Consider the following 13,039-nt stretch of genomic DNA (forward strand, 5'->3'; position numbering starts at 1 on the left):
TGCCAATGTTAAGAAATGTTGCTGCAGAGTACAATGCCATTTTCGGTGCTTCCATCCAGTGAATATAAGGAGCAGGTCCATTGCTGTGTGAATATAATTTACCTAATAATAATATAACTTACTAATAAATAAAAAAAATATTTTTATAATTTCATAATAATAATGCAAATAATCAAAAAAAATTATTGGGTCGCTTGTGACCGTGCGACTCATCCGTGGTCCAGTCGCACACGAACCATTTTTTTATAAAAAAAACACCCATTCGAATCGATTAAGATTAAAGTACGTACTCAATCAGATTCATAGTCGCTTTCGTTAGCTATTGTAAATCGATTCAAACTTTTAGCTTGTTTAAACTCAAAGAACGTTTTTAGAGAGATTTTAGAGAGATAGTACCGTGTTTGAGTTCGTATATTATGCAGCAGCACTACTGAAAATTCAATATATATAGGGTCGCGATAAAAATGTTCTGGATTACGTTTAAACTTTTAATTTAATGTTTTTTAAGTGATAATAGTGTTATTAATTGAGATTTATGTTTGTTAAGCAAATTTAGTCCAGGGGTATTTTCATCATTTCATTAAAATAGGGGTGATGATAAAATGAAAAGGAATGACGATAAATAATAATGCCCTTTATAAATTACCGTGATTGATTAGAATTTTCTAGAACAAAAGAATGCAATAGGACTACAAGTTGCAGTGCAACACATGAATAACACCTAAGTACAGAATCAATGAATGACTTGATACAAATAACAAGTACAACCCAAAGCAGTTAAAATAATTCACAATTTCATTGTATATGGACCAAATTTTACATCATAAAAATATCTCAGTATTTTCTACCATAAACTTTAAGTTCATAACAAAATCCAGAACAGCGCAAAATTATGGACTGGAATCTCCGTAAGATACCGCCAATCGGCCAATGTAACAAGTTGAAGCATGCACAAATCACAATACACAGTTCGGTAAAATTAAGTTTGATTCTTTCTAATATAAATTTTATTAATGCTAATTATTTATAATTTTTACAAAATAAAACTAAAAATATTTTTTTCTGAATAACTACACTTAAATAATAACCACACTTTTCATCAATTAATCTTATTTTATAATTTTTCTGAATGTGTAAAGAAAAATATAGTTACGATCTAATCAAGTTGAAATTGAATCTTATTTGATTCGTCTTGATGCATTATACTATATTAATTTTTAAAAAATTTTTATTAAACAAATTTAAAAATATTTAATGTTAAAATAATACATTGCTAGTTAAAATTGCAAAATCAAATATTATTACATTTAATTAGGACAAAAGAAAATTATTTATAGCGTTGGCTTCATAAGTATATACTTCTGTCATTTTTGAATTTTTTAGTGTTGGCTACATAGGCACATACCTAATTTTCTCAATTGAATGCTCGACATGCATGCACCAACATACACGACTACATACCCTTCCTCTTAATAAATTTAATTTCCATTTTTTACGCAATTAAATGTGTCATTTGATTATTTAAAAGTTATAAAAAGTTAATATCATGAAAGTATGCGACTAGACGATTCAAACAAGACCTCAATTGATTATATTTTTTCTTACATATTAGCCGCAATATATAAAATAAACTTGAACAATAAATAGTGTTAATAATTCTTATTCGGCGTATGAGATACATTTACGTAAATTTTTGTCAAACTTCTATTTTTTATTTTTTTGGGGTTTTGGATATGAAAATTGACCTCTCCAACAAAGGTTTGACTATTGGTCACACAGGTTTGGCCTTTTCCGTCTTCTTTTACTTAGAAGATTGACTTAGCCATCGTCATAAGTCTAAATTATACTTCTTTTATTTCATAGCCAATATACGTTTTTTTTCATCTTATTATTTTTACTTTTCTTTGAAATGATATATTTTATTCGTTTCGTGTACTTGCTATAATTTTCTTACTTAATATTATTTTAATTTACTTGTTGCATTATTTTTTTTTATAAAAATAATCATGTAAATATTTATTGTCTTTACTTTTTCCTACCTCATAACTCATTAACTTTTACATTTTTTTTCTATGAGTTATAATATTCATCATAAAACAAAATATCTATTTTAAAATTTTAAATAAATTATTATATAGCGAGTAAAATTGAAGAAACAAACTACTCCCTCTGTTCCTTAATGTAGTTCTCATAAATAATGTTAATAGAAGTTAAGAAAAATAGAATTTTTTAGATAGTGCAGATATTATTTTATTAAACAATAAATTTGATGAAGAAAAAGTGGTGACCACAAATATTAAAAAAATATTAAAAGAAAGTTAGTAAAAAAAATATGAGGACCACAATTAATTAAAAAATATTTTTATAAAGTTAGTGGAAAACATGTGAGGACCATAAGAAATATAAAAATGTTAAATAGAGTTAGTGGAAGATATGTGGGGACCATAATCATTATTAAAATATTAAAATGAGAATGTGTAAGGTTATTTTTGTCCAAAATTTATAATATAAATGAAATAATTCCTTATGAAAATAACAATTAAAACACCTAAAATGAAAAGTGGAAACTTCTTCAACGAATGAAACAAGGGAGTATAACAAAATGTGAAGTATGGCCGAGATATGCACAGTACTTTGGACAAAGATGATACCTTAAATCAAGGGTATTGCTAAATATCACCATTCCTATTTTAATGAAATGACGAAAATGCCCCTGGACTTAAAATAATAATAATAATAATAATAATGTTTAAAAAAATAATAAAAAAAAAAATAATAAAAAATAATAATAATAAAATAATAATAATAATTATTATTATTATAATAAAAATAATAAAAATAATAATAATGATAATAAAACAAAAATAATATTTAATAATAATAATAATAATAATAATAATAATAATAATAAAATATTTAAAAAAAATAAAAAAAAATTTTAAGGGGTGAGTCGCACAAAACCCGCGACTCGGCTGCAGTTCCGCGGCCAAGTCGGGGGTTTTGTGCGACTCACCCCTTTAATTTTTTTAAAATATTATTATTATTATTATTATTATTATTATTATTATTATCATAAAAGTAATATTTAAAATAATAATAATAATAATAATAATAACGATAATAAAAATATAAATAATATTTTAAAAAATAATAACAATAATAATAATAATAATAATAATAATAATAATATTTAAAAAAATAAAAAAAATCTGCGACTCATCCCTTTAAATATATTTTTTAAAATATTATATTTATTTTTATTATCATTATTTATTATTATTATTATTATTATTATAGTCTAGAAGTAATATCATCCATTTATTAAAATAAAAATGACGATAAAATGAAAAGGATGGTGATGTTTAAAAAATTGTCTAAACAACATCAATGTGTATAGATCTTTCAGTTCAATTGCACGTGATAGGCAACACAGTAGGTCAGAATTTCTTGAAATTGATGATCACAATGGCGGCGCTTTATTACTACTATACTATGACTCCCTCCTTAGGCTACATTTTAAATTTGTATGCAATGATCAAATGCATAATTTTGATAATCTAAAGTATTTTAAATGATGTTCAATCAAAAATTATACTTCATTTAATATATATTTGCATTTTATATATACTAATTAATTTTATTTTAAATTTAAGTGATATTAACTATGTAAATGATCATATACGTTGATGTCAAATATATACTCATCACATCAATTTCTTCGGATTAATGAGATGCTACTTAGTTAAATATTCTTCTCAAGATCCATAGGAAACATGTTTAGAGTTTAGGCGGAAAATTTAGGTTCGGATCTGTCTAGGTTATAATCGTTTTCTTTTGATTAAAACCCCAATAATATTTGAATTGAGTTGCATAGTCCTTGTTATTTGATTAAAGTCCTAAGCAAAAGTGCAAGATGGATTACCTATTTAATATGTCTTTATTTATGCAATACTTGTTAAACCTTAACGAAACTTGATATTAATTTGGTGTAGACTTGAATTTGAGATGACCTAAACGGTCAAATTCAATCCTACCCAAATAAAAATTTAAGTTAATTGGATACAACAGAAATGTAACATAAGACAAACTAAAAAAAATCGTGATCTAAAATTCAATTCAACAATCGAATTCAAACCCTGAGTTAAGATTAGGTTCAACCCTATAAGGAGGTAAGAAGAGCATGTGCTCCGAAAATTAAAAAATAATATTTTAATATTTAATAGTTAAAGGTCTATAATAGTATATTTATTAAATAAAAACATGATAAATATTTTGCCCAAACTTCTAAAATCTCAGGTGAGTCATGATCAAAACTTTATATATAAGATGGGTCTAAAAAGGTTGCGCTAGAGTGTATTGAACATTGACATTGTTTCATAACAAGTAACAACTCAATATTTACAACTTTTATTTGTTCAAAAAACGAGAGATGAGAGACAAAATAAGCAGCATCATACTGTCATGCTTGGGTCTTGCCGTCCTGGACCATGACTTTGTTAATTCTTGTTCATATAGTCAATGCATCGTAGAAAATACGTCTTTAAAAACGTATAAATAAGAGTAAAAAAAATACAAATATTAAATAGTCAAATAATTAAAGGATTATAAAAGCCATCAACAGTCAGGATGGCCGAGTGGTCTAAGGCGCCAGACTCAAGTTCTGGTCCTCTAACGAGGGCGTGGGTTCAAATCCCACTTCTGACAATTTTATTGATTTTTTTGAATATTAATAATTTTTCGCATTAAATATTATTATTTACAATAAGAAGGGATTTGTTAAATAATTATTAATTTTTAGAATTGAAATATGTTTATGGGTCAACTACCCAAATGGATTATAAGATTTCCTTTTATAATTTAGGAACTTAATAATTTAAATTTAAAATCAAACAAATTGCAACTTAATATTATATTGAGATACTAACGTACGTTTATTTGATAGCAATGGAACCACAAATAACATACTCTTCCAATTTATTATTTCATATTGAAACTACTAATCAATTTAGTTTGATTCCATTCAACATTATGTCTCAGTAGTCGTAATAAACAACTACGAAACTTTGCAACACGAATCCACTTCATATAATTCAGGTGAACGCCTTCAGAAATAAATTCCAATTTAGTTTGATTCCTATTGGGTATGCTGGGAAGAAAAGCTTGAAAGGCGTATGAAAATAAATTATCAGTAGGAAATTATGAGACTACCTTCAGAAAGTTTGCCATTTCCATGGTTTAATTAGTATCCAATACATTAAAACTATGCAATGAATCTGCTAGAAAGGCGAAACACGTTTCGATTGAGAAGGTATTTCTTCCACAATGCTTGAATTTCCAATGAATTATTTGTTTATATTTCAGGTCAAGTTGTAACTTGTAAGGTGTTACTTCATTAGATCTAAAAATACAAATGCATTCCACAGGCTGTGTAACAACATGGACGGCACAAGGTTCCTCGTCCGAGCAAAGAGAGCACCCATGACAACCCCTAGAAAAATAAGTGGTAGCATCCTCTGTACATTGAAATGTGCTAGAGCAAAGACAATTGAGCTTACCAGAATTGAGCACCATACAGGCATGTATTTTGTTAACGAGGGTAGAAGGAAACCTCGGAAGACTATCTCCTCCCATATGGGAGCGCATACAGAAACAACCATAATGTACAATCCCATTGCTACTGGATCCCTTGCTAAGATCGACTGCTCGACGCTTGAAAGAGTGACGGGAGTTGATGGCAGTAGAGGTAGTATGTCGAGGTTGAATTGAGAAAGTCGGTTGACCAAGGGAAACATTAGGCATCCGAGGGCAACGTCCAAATGCCACTTTCCTTTCAGGCTGAATTTAAACCATCCTGGAGGAAGTGGACGAAAGCGAGACAGACATCGGTGAAGGATGGCAATACCTGCTAGGCCTTCAGTTACATCGGTCAATAAGCTGTATAATGCTTGTCCCCTGTATGTCAAAGACTCTTTACTGAAGCCAGCAATGTGTGCTGCAAATGGCATCATCCAAGAACCCACAAACCAAAATGAGGCAATCCATAAAAGCATAACCTGAATCAACAAAAAAGTAGTTTAGTCCCGTAACATTTAGCATGTGATCATAAAATCTGGAAGTGTCAAAAACTTGAGAGTTAATGCTCGTTGAAAGCAGATAACTCAAGTGAAAGACATTTTTACAATTTTGAAACAGATATTGAAAGTAGTTTTTTCAAACAGGGGCAAGGTTGGAGAATTCCTAGTTCTCTAAAGGTAAGGGGGAAAGGGGAATTAGTCCCTCTTGTAGGTGATAAGAATCGAACCCTTGTCCCAACTCCCAAGGGTGAGAGAGGCAGTCTTCGACCACTAGCTAACTCATAAAGATGGTTGAGGGCCTTGAGGCTATATAGAACTTATCTATGGTCAGAAGTCTTCTTGTAATACTATGCCTTGGTTAAATGGGAAAGAATTTGACAACATAGAGCTGCTGTAGCTTTATATTTATGCAACTGAAAGCTTGGAAAGAGGAACTACTCCAGATGATTAAACACTAAAATTGATGCTTAGCAGGTCTCTAGAGCTATAGCTCAGCTGCATAAAAGGTGCAGTGCCACACTAGCTGCACAATTGAAGTCCAAGCCATGTTCAAGCTGTTCATAGTGTAAGATGTAGGGAAAAAAATACACGACTTATTCAAAAAGTGGTAAAATCGGCTTAGACTTCAGTATGCTTGTAGTTCATTGAGATATGAATAATCCATGCAAACCAAAAAAAAAAAAACGAAAATGCATCTTCAGCTTTCTAATCAATATTTTTAATAAAAAATCTCGAAATTTGAACTTACTTGTAGTATGGTTTCTCCTGTCCATGGTACAGTCCAACGGTCACCGAATGCCCCAAAAATGGAAACAGCAGCCTGAAGAGTTTTTAATCCATTAATATGTGTTTGAATGTTTGATAACCTAGGAAGAAAGGTAGAAGTACAATGGTAAACATAAGGGAAGGATGTCAATTCGAATAGCTACGGGGACCCAGAATCACTTTTAACAAATTTCCCAAGGCCAGTAAATCACTCCTACTGCCTCTTCAAAAAAACTCTCCCAAACTGAAGCCTTAAACAAACATAAATTATGGATTTACGGTACTCCCATAGTGTAAAAACAAGGCCACATTGCATCGGCCGCGTTGTAAAGGTTTTCAAAATAAATGAACCAATACTTCCCGCATTGTAAAGGCGTAAAAAAACCGCATTTTGCGCAGTATCAAGGGATATCTTATGGTTTCAACTTATATTTAGGCTTTGCGATAACCGCATCACTCCTATTACTGCAACACCGTTCTGTAACTGCTAACATATTTTTACACGATGGGTACTCCTACCAACGCAACTACCAACATGACAACATTTCCATAAAAATTTCTGCATTGCAGTTTCTGTTGTATCACCATGCATCAACCTACATAATGTATACATTTTTGCCCTATTCATCATATAAGCATTCTGACGCATAGCTGCACAAACAACACTAAAAACTTCCCCATCTTTGAGTGTTAATTCTTTGTCAATGTTTCTATTCTTCGACAAATGATACACTAAACTTCCTTATATAAACTACTTGCACAATATACTGACAAAATTATTCATGAGTACAAATTCCACTCTAAAATGCTCCATTTGAATTTGATTCAAATTTGAAAATCAGTTTCCATCATTTATCTGAATAGTTCCATTATTCAGTAATGCCAAAGTTAAACTAATCCTTCAAAAATACCACCGACAAGACTGCAACCACGAACACCATCAGAGTTCTTATACAAGCCCAATTAGTTTATCCAATACCATAGCAAAGAGCAAAGCCCTAACTGCAATAATCATAATTAGTCTAAAGTCTCTACAGATGACGGTACTAATCCAATACTTATTGAGATGCACCCTTGATTAGGCAAGGTTAAGGTACATCCCTTGGTACCTAGCCACAACTCACAAGCCTTCACAAAACTAACAGAAATTATAGGATATTATTTTTCATTATATCATAATTTACTAATACATCTAAACGATAGAATTTCATCTCTTGTTCCATTTCCATTGTATCGCAAGGTGACTTTGGCATATGAAAAGATCACATGCTGGACAAGTATGAAAAGTTCACTACGGGGAGAAATTAATGGTTAGGTTCTATAGCTAGCATTCAATTGCAGCGAGGCCAAAAACTCACCAATTAAGCAAACCATATCATGCTATATACAGTAGTGTTTGTACTTAAAGAAGTGAGCACATTAATCCTGTAACCCTACCCTTTTTAGCCAATTAATTAAGCTACGATGTTTGAACAAAATCATCACTGCATAAATTCATTGGTGGAATACAAGAGTGTTATCCAAGGCATCATTATATTCTATGTCTGTTACAAGAGAACACATAAACAAATTCCAAAACAGCTCATCATAAAATTATCTAATCGAGTCATTGCCGAATCATTCACTCAAAAAACATACGTACATACAGCATATTAATTCACTAATCATTCATATATATGTTCGAATTTGAATTTGAATTTACCTCGCGGAGACACGAAGCCCAATCCTTCTTCACAATTCCCTGATTATCAACCTTTGGCTTCACCAACTCATCAGCTGAAACATCCCCAACTACCTCTTGATGCAAATTCTCAGCTGAAAACTCCTCTTGCCTAAAACAACAAATTTTCCATCTCTACACCAAAAACAAATATTAAATCTCTATATACGGTCATTCAGACGAAACAACCCTAAATTCTAAAAATTGAAAGGAAAACGCATCACAAATTACTTACAGTTTTTGAAGAGCTGAAATGAGAATCAGTAACACGAAAGCTCCGATTAAGCGGAAACAACTTAGTAGGACGATTAGAAAGCTTGATTCTGGACAGAGAAGGTAAAGTTAGGGGACGATTAGAGAGAATAGAAGAGGAGGAACTCAACATTTGAGGTGAGGTAAAATTTAGGGTTATCTCAATGGCTTTTCGTCAATTACACCAAATCTATGCATTTGTAGAAATTTGCTAAAACAAAACCCTAATTTCTTACAGCCGAACTGTTCCAAAAGGCAAAGATTGAGCGTTCAAAAAAGGTTGAAGAAAATTATCCCAGATTGGGGAAATTTACTGAAACAAAAACCCTAATCCCTTAAATACGAATTATGCCAAACAAAAAAGATTGAGTTCAAAAAAGGTTGAAGAAGTTATCGTCGATTGGCGAAAATTGCTAAAAAAAAAAACCCTAAATTCTTAGTTACAAATTATGGAAAACAAAGCAAAGATTGAAGAAATTATTGCCGGAGCACCGACAAGAATTTGACGGAAATCGAGAAATTGCGGTGGCTATTGAGTTGAAGTAGAGGTGGAAAAATTTAGATTCCTTAGAAAGGCGTGGCACAGAAACACTCATGAATAAATACTAGTATTACTATTACCGAACTTGACTTTTTTTTTTTTTTTTTTTTTTTTTATTGATACACCCCTCTAAACAAAATTCACACCAACTTTCTCCATTTTATTATACTTTTATATTTTCCATCATAATACGTCACCGTGAATTGTAATCAACTCAAATTTCAACTTGAATCTCATTAAACATCAACCGTCATGTGTTGTATTTATAGGTGTATTAATTTTTTTTGTAAAGTTATTAGTTGAAAATTTTAGTAATTGAAAATTAAAAAAAAAGTAGTTTAATATTTTAAAAAGCAACTTTTATATAAGACCGTCTCAATTGGAGATATGACTGTATGAGAAGCTTGATTTTTAAAAGAGTGTTATAATATTTCAAGTGTCAATTTTAACGTTTAAAATGATATAAAATGACATGTCATATGTGTAACATTCAATAATTAAAAATGAGTACTTTAGATATGAAAGTAAACGTTTTAATTCATTTAATTGAGTTATTTATCCCTATTCAAATTGTAAAAAAAATTCATAAAGTCGATCAAAAGATCAATAATCAATACTTAATCTAGTATATACTCCCTAGTACCAATGATATTGTAAATTTGTAATGTTTAAAGAGCATACATTACAGCATGTCAGCAAATAGTCAAGTTCCTCAGTAATACTAAAAGTAAATGACTCCCTTAATTTTTGTATTCAAAATTAGGAAGAGATTAAGGAAGGGGTTTATTCAAAATTTCATGTACTTTTATATAAATAAAAAAACTGATAAATTATTTTGTATTGAACATAAACTGCACATTAAGAAAGATCCTACATGTAAAAAGAATCGACATGTATACGTTTCAGGGTTGTGTTAACCAAGAACGTAAGTAGATGGATGTGATCACAAACTCAAGAAATCGAGCTACATGTGATAAACTAAACCCACCTTGATCAAACTGATATGTGGAATGTGAAGAATTATTGTTGGGGAATGACAATTATTTCGAAGAAACGAATATGCTCAGTTAATCACAAATCATTTGAACCTAGAAGAATGTCTTCGTGTCCTTATATATGTGTTACCAACAATATATGTAACTTCGGCTTCTTTAGCTTCCAACAACTCGATCAACTCTTCCTCCAATACCTCGTCTAAACTTTCATTGCCCAGTAGCTCAAACCCGGTACGTCTCTGGCTGAATCTCAGTGATTCTTCTACTGCATGTTTGTAATGTGAATTATGTGAAGCAGACGACTTTCCATGGATTGAACTGCAGCTTCCTTGAGCCTCAGAACTGCTTTCCGATGCCACCAATCTTGTTCCAAACTTCTCGAATGTTCTAACTACAGACATCCGACCTTCTAGAAGCCTGTTAGAAGAACTAAAACCTTTTGCTTCCATTCTGATAAACTCCGTGATGCTCATAACAAGGTTGTCTTCGAAGTCATCTACATATTTATCGATATCTTTGTAAGCATACAATGTTCCCACAAGATATCTCGATCGTTGAGCCTCGTAATCTAGATCATACCTCTTCGGAAGGACTCCTCAAGTGGTTCGAGGTGATAGTGTATATGATGCTTTCTCATTACCCTGCCATTCATGATTATTAGTCCCTACAATCTCATTCTCATTCTCAACCAAAGAATCAACATTATTATTATCAACAATTTCAAGTTCACTTTCATTTTCCAAGTGTCTCACCTGATGATCAGACAGGACTGGTAGAAATGGAAACTGAACAGCTTGATGAGGTGGTTTTGTGGCATCGCCTACTTGTTCTTTTGGGTCTAAGTTAGACAAGACTGGACTAATTAACCATCCAAGATCGTCATCTTCCTTCTCCCCTGACATCGAGGATGGCGGTAGTAGAAGTCATGCTCAATAAACTCACAATCCATAGTAGTATACACCTTCTGAGTCTGAGGATCATAGCATCTGTACCCCTTTTGATGTCTTCCATACCCCACAAAAACACACTTAACAGCTTTGGGTTCCAACTTATTTTCCATTCTTTTTGGACAATGAACAAAGACTGTGCAACCAAAAATTTTGGGGAATAGAGAATGCGCAAAAGGAAACAAGTTGTGATTTTTTAGAGTATCAAGGGGTGTACAATAGTTAAGACTTTTTGTGGGAAGACGGTTGGTGAGGTAGTTTGCTGTGGCAACTGCCTCGGGCCAAAGATAGGTAGGGACACAGGATTCGAGCATGATAGCACGAGTCATTTCTAGTAAAGTTCTGTTTTTTCGTTCTGCTACGCCATTTTTTTGGGGTGTGTTAGGACAAGAGGTTTGGTGTATTATGCACATAGTGGTGAGAAATTGATGCATATCAGAATTAACATATTCTCTACCATTATCAATTCGAAACATATGGGGCTGTGCTTGGAATTGGGTACAAATCATGTTATAAAAATCAAAAAACACCTTAAACACCTCAGATTTATGTTTGAGAAAGTAGATCCAACTCATACGGGTACAGTCATCAATAAACACAAAATAATATAAATAACCATGCATTCCTACTATAGGTGCAGGACCCCAAACATCTGAATGAATAAGCAGGAAAGGAATATGGGTTTTATTTATACTACTAGGGTACGAGTTTTTATGACTAGTTGCAAGAATACAAGTTTCACAGTTAAAATCAAATCTATTTCTTGCTAAATTAGGAAAAAGTTTCTCTAGATACCCTATAAATGGATGCCCGAGCCGACGATGCCAAGTCCAAAATTGTTTTTCCTAGGACCCGTGAACAAGAACTGCTTTGCCTTTTCGAACTTCCTCCTCTATGTAGTACAATCCACCATTCTCAATACCACGCCCAATAGTTTGTCCTGTCTGAGCATCCTGCACAATACAACAACCAGGTTTTAAGAGAACAGTACAATTCAAATCCCTCGTGAGTTAACTAACAGATAATAATTTATGAGAAAGATTAGGAACAACTAAATAATTTTTTAAAGTGAGTTCTTTTGCGAGTGAGATGGTCCTGGCTCCTTCTACTTTAATTTCCTCCCCACTTGCGGTTTTAATAATATTTTTCATTGGTTTCCCATGAATCACAAAGTCATTAGGGTCATAAGACATGGTGTCTGTGGCCCCGCAGTCGAAAATCTATTCGCCTTTGAAAACGAATAAAGCAGTACCGCAAGGAGGAGGGCCATAAGCCATGTTTTTAAAGGGACACGTGACCCCCCCCCCCCCCTTCCTTCTCTATTTAAGGGATACTATCCCCTTTGGTTTGGGGCCTCACAAAACCCTAAACTTCCCGGCTCCTTTGGTGCGCCGTATATGGGGTGTGCTCTCTCTCTCTCTCTCTCTCTTACCTGATGTACTGTTCATGGCTAATCCTTCTCTTTCTTCTTCATTGATGAACTCGAAATTTTCTCCTAGCCCTATGGCTGCTCTGCCGGTGTTGTTGACGAAGGGTTTTTGAATTTCTCTAGAACCTTTTTTCTTCATGTCCGACCACCAGTCTGGATACCCCACTAGCTTGAAGCATTCACTCTTGATGTCTTGTACCACCACAGTAAGTGCATTGAAGGTGGCTTTTGTCATCATTTTTCAGGTATGGTTTTCCTTTGACAGCAAAAACGCCTCCCATGCCCGATGATTCGATTTCTGATGAGGGCACCTTCT

General features: G+C 32.4%; 1 protein-coding gene and 1 non-coding gene across 2 annotated transcripts; one reads left to right on the forward strand and one right to left on the reverse strand.

Moving 5' to 3' along the window:
- The first annotated feature begins 4,620 nt into the window (after positions 1 to 4,620).
- Positions 4,621 to 4,704, forward strand: TRNAL-CAA (transfer RNA leucine (anticodon CAA)). The gene has a single exon. It is a non-coding gene; the product is annotated as a tRNA-Leu (tRNA).
- A 498-nt stretch (positions 4,705 to 5,202) lies between these two features.
- LOC130801567 (uncharacterized) lies at positions 5,203 to 9,460 on the reverse strand. Its single transcript, XM_057665435.1, has 4 exons — positions 8,795 to 9,460; positions 8,542 to 8,694; positions 6,823 to 6,894; positions 5,203 to 6,053 (listed from the first exon to the last, which is right to left on the reverse strand). Exons 1-4 carry the CDS (start codon positions 8,942 to 8,944, stop codon positions 5,385 to 5,387), a joined length of 1,044 nt encoding a protein of 347 aa, XP_057521418.1. The 5' UTR covers positions 8,945 to 9,460; the 3' UTR covers positions 5,203 to 5,384.
- Between the last annotated feature and the right edge of the window lie 3,579 nt (positions 9,461 to 13,039).

This window comes from Amaranthus tricolor, chromosome 15 (genome assembly GCF_026212465.1).
Source record: "Amaranthus tricolor cultivar Red isolate AtriRed21 chromosome 15, ASM2621246v1, whole genome shotgun sequence".
Taxonomy (NCBI): Eukaryota; Viridiplantae; Streptophyta; class Magnoliopsida; order Caryophyllales; family Amaranthaceae; genus Amaranthus; species Amaranthus tricolor.